This window comes from Onthophagus taurus, chromosome 3, assembly GCF_036711975.1.
Source record: "Onthophagus taurus isolate NC chromosome 3, IU_Otau_3.0, whole genome shotgun sequence".
Lineage (NCBI taxonomy): Eukaryota > Metazoa > Arthropoda > Insecta > Coleoptera > Scarabaeidae > Onthophagus > Onthophagus taurus.
Window position 1 is genome coordinate 14,965,737 of NC_091968.1, and position 13,693 is coordinate 14,979,429.

The 13,693-nt window shown below is 37.1% G+C and overlaps 1 protein-coding gene across 1 annotated transcript; it reads left to right on the forward strand.

Annotated features, from left to right (window-relative positions):
* The first annotated feature begins 4,622 nt into the window (after positions 1-4,622).
* On the forward strand, positions 4,623-5,279 carry LOC139429454 (uncharacterized). Its single transcript, XM_071195217.1, has one exon. The coding sequence runs from the start codon at positions 4,623-4,625 to the stop codon at positions 5,277-5,279; it is 657 nt and encodes a 218-aa protein (XP_071051318.1).
* The last annotated feature ends 8,414 nt before the right edge of the window (positions 5,280-13,693 follow it).

Consider the following 13,693-nt stretch of genomic DNA (forward strand, 5'->3'; position numbering starts at 1 on the left):
ACGTTAAACAACGGGGTTCTCGATCAAAAGTTGGAATGAATTTTTAATGAAAAAATCTTAGTAGGCAGTAGTATAGATTCGCCTCCTCCTCGAACCTGCGTTCTAGGAGGAGGTTCTTGAATCGGCAAATTTTTTGGGGGTCAGAGGAGGTTCGATGAGGAGAGGAGGTTCTTGAATCGGCGATTCTTTTGAGGGTCGGAGGAGATTCGATGAAGAGAGGAGGAGGTCAATTAACTTGAGAAGGTCATGTTATTTTGACGAAATTATTAAAAATTTCTTAAATTTTCTTATCTTTATTTAGGTTATGTTATTAAAAATTTATCTTTATATGTACCTAGATGAAAACAATTACTATGTTTATCCTTCGACGCTTCTCAATGAACTGTTAATGTTTTCGATATATCTCTTAATTTATTATTATACACAAAGGTATACGGTTTTGAGACATGTAGGTATACAAATAAGTGAGTCATAACTTACCTGCGAGATATTTTTTTATTTTATTATGTAAAGGTGTACGGGTATTTAAGAATATGCGAGGAGGTTCTTGAATCGGCAAATTTTTTGGAAGGACAGGTTTGAGGAGGAGGTCAACTAACTTGTTAGTAGTAGATGAGTCATGATCTACCTGCGAGATATTTTTTAAGAGCTTCTTAATAAATTTGTCATGCGTTTTGTCTGACGTCTCACGATATAATGACGTGTTAGACCATGTATAATAGATATATTCGGTAATGATGTGAAATATTACTCCCCCCACCAGCAACCTTATGTATTGCTATAAATACAAACGTTGGTCGAAGTTGTACCGCAGAGTGTTGTGCTTCAGAGTAAGGTTTTTGTGTATTTAGTACATATTAAAAATATCGTGTAGATTTTTGGTGCATTTAGTACAGAGGATTTTTAACGTAACGAGTAAGTAATTCAAATGTAATACAAGTAGATAATGTACTAATGTAAACAATAATATTGATGTTTAGTGGCAACCAGACCGAACCCCAAATGTCCAACTAAGAGAGCTGCTGTAAATTTATTTGAAAAGGGTGAAAATAAAAAACCTGCCCGAAACATCAAAATGGAGGGTAATTGTAATGAGACAACTGCAACAAATGTGTCGCTAGGAAGTGATAATCAAAGAAAAAAGGATGTGGTATTCGATGGAGTTAATTTGTTGGCTTCCGACTTAGCGGAGTACGTATTTCCTAGCAATCAACAACATTATGTAGAAAATTGTGTAAAGTTACCTTTCACAAGTAACGTAGTATTAAATGAAGCAGTGAAAAATAATCTCCAAAAAGGTAATCAAGCGCCATTATTCTCCGAGAGTACATATTATTTAAATAAAAGTCGAACGAAATGGATATCGGTTGGCATGTCTGCCAATCTACATTTTGATCCGGTTATAAGATTAATGGGAAAAGGGCAATTCATAACTTTTACCGAAGACGAATGGAAAAATGTGATTAATAGCAGACAATTGATTATGAATAGTTTTGTTGGTGATTTATCGACACCACCACATTTCGTTGTAAGCGGCATGACCTGCAGCAGCCAATGGATAGAAAATGTACGAAAAGTGTTGAAAATGGAAAGGGGGTCAGAAATATTTTACCTGGCTTACGACTCGTTACACGAATTGTGGAAACTTAGCGATTTAGTTTCGAGTAGGGTAGAAGTATTAAAGTGTATGGAATATAAAAATTATTACGATAGCGTGATCGATGTGGTATCAACAATGCAAGGTGATATAAAATCGAATATATTGGTTGCTTCAAACGGTGCACCAAGTGAACATTTGTGCGTAACTAAAGAACTGCTCGTATACGGTATGGATAAGGTATTACTGGATTTAGATTTGCTCGCATTAATGAAGATGTGAAGTGAATAAAATGGAAAAAAAGTGACGTTTTGCGAATCGAAAAATAGAGTGTACCGAATGCACACTTGGACGTTTGCTTACAGACAATCAAGGATAAGTGACTGGGAAGAAAAGATGTTGGACAGAATTAGATTTAAGACTAGGATAAGAAACGTAAATAAGTTATTAGAAAAATATTTAGATGTAGATTATAGATTAAATATATATCAAGAACGTTTTAGCATTGTAGAGTAATCGAAATGTTTTTAACTGAGTAACAATTAATTTTTAGGATATTAGTAGATTTAAGTGTAGCTGAATAATAATAATAATAATAATATTAATAGATTTAAGTATAAATTAAGAGCAGAACTGTTTTTGTAAAATATTTAAAAGGAATAAAAGCTTAAAGCACAACAGCAGAGCTTCATTTCTAGTTTTTAACTGTGAAGAAAAGGAAGAAGGAGTGAAATTATAAAATGAATTTGTTAGAACCTAATCGTAACAGTTATCGTTTGACAGGCAAACGAATTGGTCGAGGGTTTTTTAACAAGTTGATAGATAAACTTCTGATAGAACTTCATTTGCCAGGATATAATTTTTGTGGACCGGGTACCAAGTTGGAAAAGAGATTATCGAGAGGAGATCGAGGCGTGAATCCATTAGACGAAGCGTGTAAGAAACACGATATAGCATATACGGTCAGTTCAAATTTAAAATTTAGACACGACGCAGACAGAGCATTATATAAAGCAGAGAAAGAACGAATACGAAATAAAGAGTCTACTCTTGGAGAAAAAGTGGCATCGTCCGCAGTTGCCGCCTTAATGAAAGCAAAAGTAGCGGTCGGTATGGGCGTAGGTAGAAATAGAAATCGTACGGGTCGACGACTTTTAAAAAAAGTCCGAACGCGTGTAAAGCGTGGTGGAGCTATATCTTTTGTAGATGCACTTCGATTCGCTCGCAACGCAATATCGAGATCAGGTGCTAAGAATTTGTTGACAAACGTTAAAGCGGCGTACGGAGCTTTGAAAAAGATAAGAAAAAGAATTTCCGGACCTAGAGGTCGAGTTATTCGAATTCCGAAAACGGGAGGATTTTTACCTTTAATTCCCCTGTTCGCAGCTTTAGGTGCCCTAGGTAGTATCGGCGGTGGTGCTGCCGCTATTGCAAGAACTATAAACAACGCGAAAACAGCTAGAGAGCAATTAGATGAAGAACGAAGACATAACAAGGCTATGGAAGCAAAGGCCGTAGGTAGCGGATTTTATATAAAACCATATAAGAAAGGTTGCGGTTTGTTTATTGAAGGAAAGGGGAATAATGTTGGCGGCACAGGTTACTTCAAAAAACCCTATAAGAAAGGTTGCGGTATAACCACTAGTTCAAAAAACTAGTTCGAATACCTCGTCGTGCGTTAACTAACGTCGAGTTGGAAAAGTTTGCGAAAGTACTAAAAATTCCACATTTCCGGGGTATATTTATGAGAGACAATCTCCCGAGTAAGATTAAAAAGAAGGAAAGAGGTATTGTTAACTTGGACAACTTGAAAGGACGAGGGACGCATTGGGTCGCCTATAAAAAAGACGACAAGGACATATACTATTTCGACAGTTACGGTGATTTAAGACCGCCATTAGAAATTGAACAATATTTGCTGTGAGACGGTAGGGGTGGTCAAGTAAAGTATAATTACTGTCGATATCAAAGAGAAATAGATCAAAATTGCGGACAGTTGTGTCTGAAGTTTCTAAGTAATAAAAGGATCTATTAGAGTCTAGAGACGTTTAGACGTTTAGAAGTAATGGAGAAAGAATCAATACACACGACATATACATTTACGTTGACTGGAAAGTCATCTGAATTGACTTGTAATTTTAATCCTCCGATCTATTTGAACGAATTTGGTAGTTACGAGTTGGCTCTATTGAATTTCGAAACGTTTAATAGTTTAGCAAACGTTAATAAAAACAACAACGTAATCCAATACGAAGATAAGACAGGACATTTTAAAAACAATATAATAGTACCTGTTGGAACGTACGATATTGATGATATTGCCGAGTTCGTGAATGAACAGCTAGACAAAAGACACGCTAAAGGAGTCGTAATAAGGATTAAGGGGAATAATAACACACAACATTCTTTAATAAAAAGTACGCGTCGAATTAATTTTGCATGCGATAATTCTATAGGGCCGTTACTTGGCTTCAAGCCTCAAATATTACCTAGAGATACGGAAGTGGAATCCGATTTCGTAGTAAACATAAATAAAACGACCGCCTTACAAATTTATTGTAATTTAGTGACGGGATCGTATAATAACGGAGTTCCCGTGCACGTTTTATATCATTTTTTCCCAAACGTTATGGCAGGTTTTAAAATAATCGAATCACCACAACTGCCTATTTATTTACCGGTTTTAACGAACGTGATTAGTAGCTTAACAGTACGTATACTTGATCAGGACGGAAACTTGGTAGACTTCAGAGAAGAAGAAATAACAGTGAGAGTTCACCTGAGATCGATAAATTGAATTATTTAAATTGAAATATTTAAATTTGACTAACGTTATGACAGTGTTATATCAAAACAAAAGAACGCGGTGGTCAAGAAGAGACAGAGCGAGAAAATTGTTTAATGGAGAAAACTATAAAGCGCGCGTCATCAGTCAATGTAGCGGCAGTAGAAGACGATCCATTCATCGATTATCACCAGTCAATCGAAGGTATTTAGTTCAGTTAGGATACGAAGTGTTAAAGTAATGGACATTTTAAAAGTAACCGATAAGATAAAAACAGATCACTCTATCGTAAGTTATGAATTCCATTCGCATCAACCGTTTGGATCGACCACGTTCGATAACAATGACGAAATTAGAATTTCAATTCCGGAAATAGATAATTATAATTTACCGAGCGAGAGTTATCTATACGTCGAGGGTAGCGTTCGTAAGTTAGCCGCGGACGGAAGTATAACAAAAGATGCCAGCGCAACGGGGCAATTGGTTAACAATCCCGTTGCATTTATGTTTAGCGATATTCGATATCTTATTAAAGGAGTACATGTTGATGGTGTGCGGAACGTCGGTATAAGCTCATGCATGAAGGGTTATTTCTCATCTACACAGAACGAGGTGGTGAAATTAGAGAACGCCGGTTGGCACATAAAACCTTGGAAAGATGATATAGCGGGTGTTTCAAAGTCTTTAGATAAAAATGGAAATTTCGGTCTTAGCGTTCCGCTAAAAACGTTGCTAGGATTCGCAGAAGATTTCAGAAAGATTATGATGAACGTTCGACAGGAACTTGTGCTAATACGTTCCTTTTCGATCGTGGGAAATACACGAGTACCCTCAATTACCTCAAACTACGAAGCAATCTTGGGCCGTCAAAACTGCTCCACAATTGGAAACGCCTAGATTTATAATCATCGGATTTCAAACAAATCGAAAGGGTATATTTAAAGGAAACATGGCATTATTTGATAATATAAACTTAACGAACGTAACCGTTTTCTTGAATGGAGAACGTTTTCCGTACGATAATTTGAATGTGGATTTTGATAACAATCACTATGCGATTTTGTATGATATGTATTCAAGATTTCAGCAAGCATACTACTATCAAGAAAGCGAACCTTTGTTTTCACCGGAAGAATTTAAAACTTACGCGCCGTTAATTGGAATCGATTGCACGTATCAACAGGAAGCAATACATAAAAGCGGAGTAGAAATAAAAAAATCCAATTCCGGAGGGTACGACAGCTTACGCATTAATTCTGCATGACAGTGCATTTGTATATTCGCCTCTTACGAAAATGGTTAAGCAATTAATATAGTGGTACTGTTGAAGCAACGTCATTTAGTGTATCTCTAAACATCGAAGGAAACGTTTGCATAGAGTGGTATATTATGGATATTATGGTTTTTCAAAGGGATTTTATTATTTTGGACATTCAAGGTTTCACGATAAACGATGAAGAATTTATCCCCAAGGAACTGGCTTCTTGCGACAGTAATCATTGTATAAGTCATTACGTGTTTCAACCTAGTCGAAGCTTTTCTTCACTATCTACCAAATTTCGCAATACGGCGAATTGGTTAATGAGTCATCATCATTGTATTGATTGGAACGACGGGTTTGTTCCTGCGTCTCGTTTCGATGAGATCGTTTGTTATTTGTGTCGTTCGACAAAAGTAGCGTACGTAAAAGGACGTGAGAAAGCTACATTTTTAAGAAGAATTTTAACAATACCGGTAAAAGAATTGCCGGAAAATGAATGCAAATTGGAGGTTGGTGCGCCGATGTGTCCCTATCATAAAAAGAGACCAAGTATGTGCTCCTTATCGAATGTTTTTATTTATTTTCATACGTATTCAGACATCTATAACTATATGTAAACGAATTGAGAAAGGCAGACGGGTAGTAGCGGTAGAGCAGTTCAAGATGGAACGTCTTTGGCGGTTAGTTACCAGATTGGGACTTTCAACTTTTATAATTAATAAAGTGTGGGATATTACGGAAAGATACGAATCTGATTTATCTTTTGCGAATATTAAAAACTACGAATTATGTTATTTACCAATCGATTATTATATCAATAAAGTAAAGCCATTAGATTTTTCGGCGGTTTGGTTTAAATTACCGTTGAAGTATAGAAACGATGAGCGATTACAAAGCAAGCTGCCCTGTTTTGAACATTATAATTTGCGTCATTGGGAAACGCATATTGATGGTCCACCATCGGCAAGAAAGGATTGTTCTATATGTAAGGTTTAGTATATAAACATTGTCAGTTATAGATTGTAAATTAATAATAATAATAATAAAAGATTGTAAAAAGTGTAAAAAGTTGTTTTAATTTAAAAGAAAAAATAGTTAATCTAAATGAATACATGGTATGTATACATTGGGTTGGGTTGGTATGACTTGGGTTGTAAATTGAAAAAGTATTAAATTGGAAAAGGAAGAAAAAAAGAGGAAAAAAGGAAGAAAAAAAAAAAAAGAGAAAAGAAAAAGGGAAAATAATTGTTTATTGAAGCTCCTCCTATGCTCCTCCTATGCTCCTCCCATGCTCCTCCTCAGGCTCCTCCCAAAGTGGAGATGGAAGAGTGGGGGTGGGAGTGGGGGAAATCTAAATTCCCCCCCCCCCTTAATTGCCAGGAAAGTTGAGCCAGAAAAAAAGTACCCCCACTCTAACTCCGCCCATTCCCCACTCCTCCCCCTTGCCACGCCCCACCCCACGCCCCCCCTTCATTACACTACTATAAGAAGGCACCTCCCAACCTTTGAAAGTCACTTAAGTGTTTGTGTTCTTCAGTTTTTTGGTAAGTACAACCTTCTTTATTATAACGTTCATTTTCTCTCCATCACTACAGCTCTTTCTACAACTTTCTCTTTTTTTGGTGAGTAAAACTATATTTGTTTTGCATGTTTATAAAATATTTAAAATTATTTTTTTTCCCAGTCCTAGACATCCTTCAGCTTTCTCTTTTTTGCTGACGTGTTTTATTTGCAGGTGTGTGGGTACCGTCAGAAAGGTATAGAGAGGAAAGACAAGAAAGAAGGGAGGCACGTGCTCGTTCGCGACGTAACCAACGCAAGTATGTGTCAGTTGAACAAGCGACCCCGTCGAAGGTTGAAATGACACAGTCGAAAGTGGTTACCGAGAACGAGTCCGATAAATCCGACGACTCTCTTGCTTTAATGGCGGTATCACAACACTGTAGTAACCGGAAGTATCTTAAAGCTACTAAGGCTTCTTTTTCTTCTTCTAAAGCTTCATTGGCTCCCGTTACTAACTCAAATATCCCTAACACCGAAATTCCTTCGTTCTGAATCTGAATGTATTTTATCTAGTTTCACTACTAATAGCGTAAACTTCCCTTCCTAGCTTAAAGATGACTGATAATATGAGAGACAATCATATGGATAATATGAGAGTTAATCATATGATAAGACTATGTGAATTGGAGCAGAAAGTTGCCTCGTTGGAGGTAAAATTAGATGCTATATTTAAGTTGGTACGTTATACTTATAATACTTTTTTCCATGTCATTAATTTTATCTTCTCAGCTGCAGAGTGTGTCAGAATCGGCTGTGGTGAGGGGTGAAGTGCATGTGCAAAACATGCACATTAACCGTTGTACATGTGTTAGTTCACCGATTCCGGCACCGACTCCGGCAACGACTCCGGCAACTACTCCGGCACCAGCAGCACCACCACCTCCTTACGAAGCAATAAACCAAAGATATCAAGAAGAGGAGGAGGAGTGGTAACTACTCCTTCTCTTCTTTTATTTATTAAGTTAATATTAAGTTAATTATTAAGTTAATTATTAAGTTAATTATTAAGTTAATTATTAAGTTAAATTGTTATTATTTTATAGTTCCAATATACTCAATATATTTTATATATCTATATAAAGTTACTTTTGCTATATTTTTATTCAGTCTTATCCTGTTAATGTTATAATTCATTTAGTGCGAGAATCATGATCGATAAGAAACTAAAGTGTTTACCGCAACCGCTAACACTGCCAATACTAAATTTTAGTAAAGGTACGACCGAAGAACACTTTACAAGGCACAGTAATTTATTTGGTGGAAAATGTAAGCGAGGTTTAATTGTAGGACCCTCTGGTGTAGGAAAAACAAATGCTATGTTATCGCTTTTACTTGCACGTAATGGCCTCCGCTTCCTAAACTTGTATGTATGTATGTTACGGGGAGTGCGTATACTATACGCGGCACCTAGGCCCCAACGGGCCCCTTGTACATCCTCCTCTAAGAGGTCTGAGATGTTAAACGCGAGCTTAACTCGAATTCTGGCTGATTCCGCTTCCTGACCGACCCCCCTCACCGGGCGTGCTATGGCACAGGCCCAGTGCGGGTTCGCCCCTGTCAGGTGCCGCTCAACGATGCCACTCACTCGCTGGCCCCTCCGTACCAAGGTGGAGCAAAGCTGCTCATCAACCCTGGCCCGGGTACGCTCTCACGAGGTGTGTGCTTCATGAGCGCTAACGCGCGTTCAGCCATGTGTTCAAACCCCTTACACACATGGGTGATAACGACAACCAGAGGTGTACGACTGGTTGCCGGGACCGACGGCTTAACGTCCCCTCCGAAGGACGGGTGGGCGGCTTGGTGAATATGTTTAAACCGGGGCTCGAACCCGGAACGTCTGCGTGTCAATCCGAGAGTTTAACCGCTGAGCCACCGCCCAACCTAAACTTATACTTATGCTCCAATTCGTTATACCAAAATAAGTACGATTTTTTAAGACGTTTAATTGAACCTATAAAAGATTTCGGTTACTATGAATTTTCTAATATAGATGAGTTCATTCGACCGGAAGATGCGAAAGAATATTCGATAGTCGTATTTGACGATGTTTCCTGTACAGGTCAAAATGTCATTAAGGAATTTTTTTCGTATGGTCGGCATAAAAACATTGATTGCTTTCTAATTTGTCAAAGTTATAGTGCAATTCCAAAACAATTAGTTCGCGATAATTGTAACTTTTTAGTGTTATTTAAACAAGACTTAACAAATTTAGAACACGTGTTTGAAGATCACATAATGAGCGATATGGAGTTTCATCGGCTAAAGGAAATTAGCGACGCTTGTTGGGAGAATAGATACGGCATCCTAGTTATTGATTTAGATTGTAGTGTATCTAAGGGACGTTACCGTAAGGGTTTTGATAAATTCAGTGAACTTTAAAACTAACGACATCAGCTGTACAGTTCTTAGTAACTTCACATACATCATACAATGAACAAGACGATAGCTGCAGAACTTATCGCAGCACGAGAAGTTGTGAGAGACAAAATTCGTTCTTTAAAAGAGGACTTAGAGGAAACCGCATATGCACCCATCGCGAGACCGTTACAGGATATTGTCGCAAAACTTGACACTGCGCCTTTACTATCCATTCCAAAACGAAGTTTATCTCCAAAAGAAGAAAAATTGATATCTAAGATACAACGCTACTCGCCGGATATTTCTGACGTACCAGCTAAAACCGAGATCGAATATTTTATTCGAAAACCGAAAGATCCATTAAAAGAACAGCGACGAAAATTTGCTACATCGACTCCTGAAAAAAGGTTGGTATCTTCTCCCACGTCTTCTCCTCTTGGTCCATTAGCTCATGCAGAAGAAGAAGTATATGAAGTTCCGCCGGGCGAAGAAGAAGAACTCCTCGATTCTAGCGAGGATACCGGAGCTCTTATTTCGGACGCACATAATCGAATAGAACGACTTAAAGATGAAATAGAAGAAAGATTGGAGTCTCCAGAGGTACAAGCCGCTTTGAGTCAGTTTCATCCTTTGCCCAGAACGTATATTGTTGGTTTAACAACTGATTTAAGAGATGATTATGATCGTTTATACGGTGTTCGCGAAACTCCCGAAGGTTTGGAGTCAGTCCTGTTCACTTTGAGGATCAGGATATTCACGTTGGAAACTTCAAATATACGGGAACCGTTGGTTTATATGATTTACTATTTAAAAACGAACCGCGCAAATTTACAATTCAGGACATGCGCAACTACAAAGATATCTTACTACGTTCAAATGCTCCGTACATTAATTACATTCCAGAGGCAGGTATGACTACTGAGGACGACAGTGAGAAATTTCAGAATATTATCAAGCCTATCGTTGAAGGTAACAAACCCAAGGTGCATTGGGCTAAATACTGGCCGAATCCGAAGAAAAAAGTCGGTGGTGTATTACAAAAACAAGTCGTCCCTGGGGCTCTTATCGAATACGAGTACTGGGACGATCCCAACGAACTTGTCGATAGACTGCGTTTGTTGATGGCCTCGCAAACGGCAGGTCATTCTGCACATGTCAATGAAATATCATCGATAATATCGGAGCTAACAGAGGCCGAGATTATACGTTAAAATAATATCATAAATATACGACTCTCACATCTTTTGTTTTAAACCACCGACGTTTATGAACTAGAGAAGATGAGTTTAAGCAAGTTCGGAAAACATTCGTCTAGTATGACGATCGATAAGTTTGGTAAACACGTACACGGACACAACATTGCTGCTCATTTTAAGAAACGTGAAAACGTACAACGATATTTCAAACAACCAACAATACTTACGTTTAGCGGAGATGGAACTACGGATACAACGGATAATTATTACATTGTTCAAAATTTAGGTTACTTCAATTTAAATTGAAATCTTCAATTTAAATTTTTAAATTAAATTTTAATTCTTAAATTTTAAAAGTTAAATATGGAAATAACATAACACTTTTATACACCGATACTGACTCCCTAATCCTAGAAATTACTACTCCCAATGTATCCGTTAGAGAATATACACAATATACCTCGCGGTCGATCTGTGTTGGGAAGAATGAAAGATGAATATCCAAACAGGTGCATAACGTCATTTGTTGGAACAGGAGCTAAGGCGTACTGCACCACCTTGTTGAATGATAATGTAAAAAAGGCTAAAGGAGTAAAGAAATATGTTATAGATAAACATTTAAGCGTGACCGACTATAAACGTGTGGTTGAATGTGGCGGATCGATTCACAAAAAAATGTACATTTTTAAATCAGAATTTCATACTATGTATACCGAATTAAAGAATAAAATTGCTCTTTCATCGTGCGATGATAAACGATACATATTACCGAACGGATGTATTACTTTGGCGTGGGGTCATTGGTTGATAAAAAGATTGAATGCGAATAAATGAATTTAATTTTAGAAAAAATTGTAAAGAATAATAATAATAATAATGTATTTGTAATGTTCGATTGTTAATAAAGTCTTGTGAACTTTTATATAGGTCTTTATATATACGACATATACGTTCTAAAGAACGTTAGTTTTTGAGATCCAAGAATTATGAGACGGACCTAATCCTAACCATTTCACAAACACTTGATTTCCTTTTCGCCGTAGCACTTTTTCCACCAAATAGACGTCAGGATATTTAACTTTTTGTAATTCCTCTCGATAAAAACCACCCATAATTTTTTCATTGGATGCATCTTTGAGCAGATATGTTGTTGGGAAAGTATTACGAACAGAATGTATTGTAAACACTTCGTTAGACCAATTGGGAGTATAGTTTTTGGTGAAGGCGTGTCGATGCTTGCTCACTCTGACGTGATCACCGACATTAAATTTTTTGGTATAAGGATCGGCAATTTTTATGTAATTATAAACAGTTTTTAACAGTGTCGGTGCGTTTCTGTTATTTGCCTCGCTAGGTTTCATTCCTATCGTCCTGTGAACTTGGTTGTTATAATCCAGAATTAATTTGGGAAGCAATTCCAACCAACGATAGTTACCTTGCATACTAAATTCTTTCCACATTTTTTCTTTTATTGTTCTATTAAACCGTTCAACAATAGAACTCTTTAAATTGGAAAATGAACTGTAGTGATTGATGTGATATCGTGACATGAGCTTTTTAAAATCCTCATTGTAAAATTCTTTTCCGTTATCCGTTTGCAGATTCTTCGGTATGTTTTTCCGCTTTTTCGATAGAATTGTTTCCATAGCTCGCGTAACTTCTTTGCCAGTTTTGTTTTTTAGTGGTACAGCCCATCCATACTTTGAGAAAGCATTAATAACTGTTAGAATATATTTAAAATTACCATTTGCTTTTGAATAAGGTATCATCTCCACTAAATCAGCTTGAAATAAGTCCGTTAAACCTTTTATAATAACACGTCTGCGTTTATACTTTTTCCTCACGGACGCGTGCAACTCGTTTACGACGGACCTTTTAATATCGCTCATTTTCTGGATATTTCAATGAGCAGTTCTACCATAAATGGTTTCTTGAGTAAAGTGGTCTTCGTTGTGGGTTTGCAAACTATTTTATCTCTAAAGGAGAGAACATTTAACTTTTTATTTGGATCGAAGATACTCCCGTTAATAATCATTTCAACGTCTCCTTCAAATCGGTGATGCACTATTTCACCAATATAGAAAAAGTTTATATATTTACTTACGTAACCTAAATTTTGAACAATGTAATAATTATCCGTTGTATCCGTAGTTCCATCTCCGCTAAACGTAAGTATTGTTGGTTGTTTGAAATATCGTTGTACGTTTTCACGTTTCTTAAAATGAGCAGCAATGTTGTGTCCGTGTACGTGTTTACCAAACTTATCGATCGTCATACTAGACGAATGTTTTCCGAACTTGCTTAAACTCATCTTCTCTAGTTCATAAACGTCGGTGGTTTAAAACAAAAGATGTGAGAGTCGTATATTTATGATATTATTTTAACGTATAATCTCGGCCTCTGTTAGCTCCGATATTATCGATGATATTTCATTGACATGTGCAGAATGACCTGCCGTTTGCGAGGCCATCAACAAACGCAGTCTATCGACAAGTTCGTTGGGATCGTCCCAGTACTCGTATTCGATAAGAGCCCCAGGGACGACTTGTTTTTGTAATACACCACCGACTTTTTTCTTCGGATTCGGCCAGTATTTAGCCCAATGCACCTTGGGTTTGTTACCTTCAACGATAGGCTTGATAATATTCTGAAATTTCTCACTGTCGTCCTCAGTAGTCATACCTGCCTCTGGAATGTAATTAATGTACGGAGCATTTGAACGTAGTAAGATATCTTTGTAGTTGCGCATGTCCTGAATTGTAAATTTGCGCGGTTCGTTTTTAAATAGTAAATCATATAAACCAACGGTTCCCGTATATTTGAAGTTTCCAACGTGAATATCCTGATCCTCAAAGTGAACAGGACTGACTCCAATGTAGAAACCTTCGGGAGTTTCGCGAACACCGTATAAACGATCATAATCATCTCTTAAA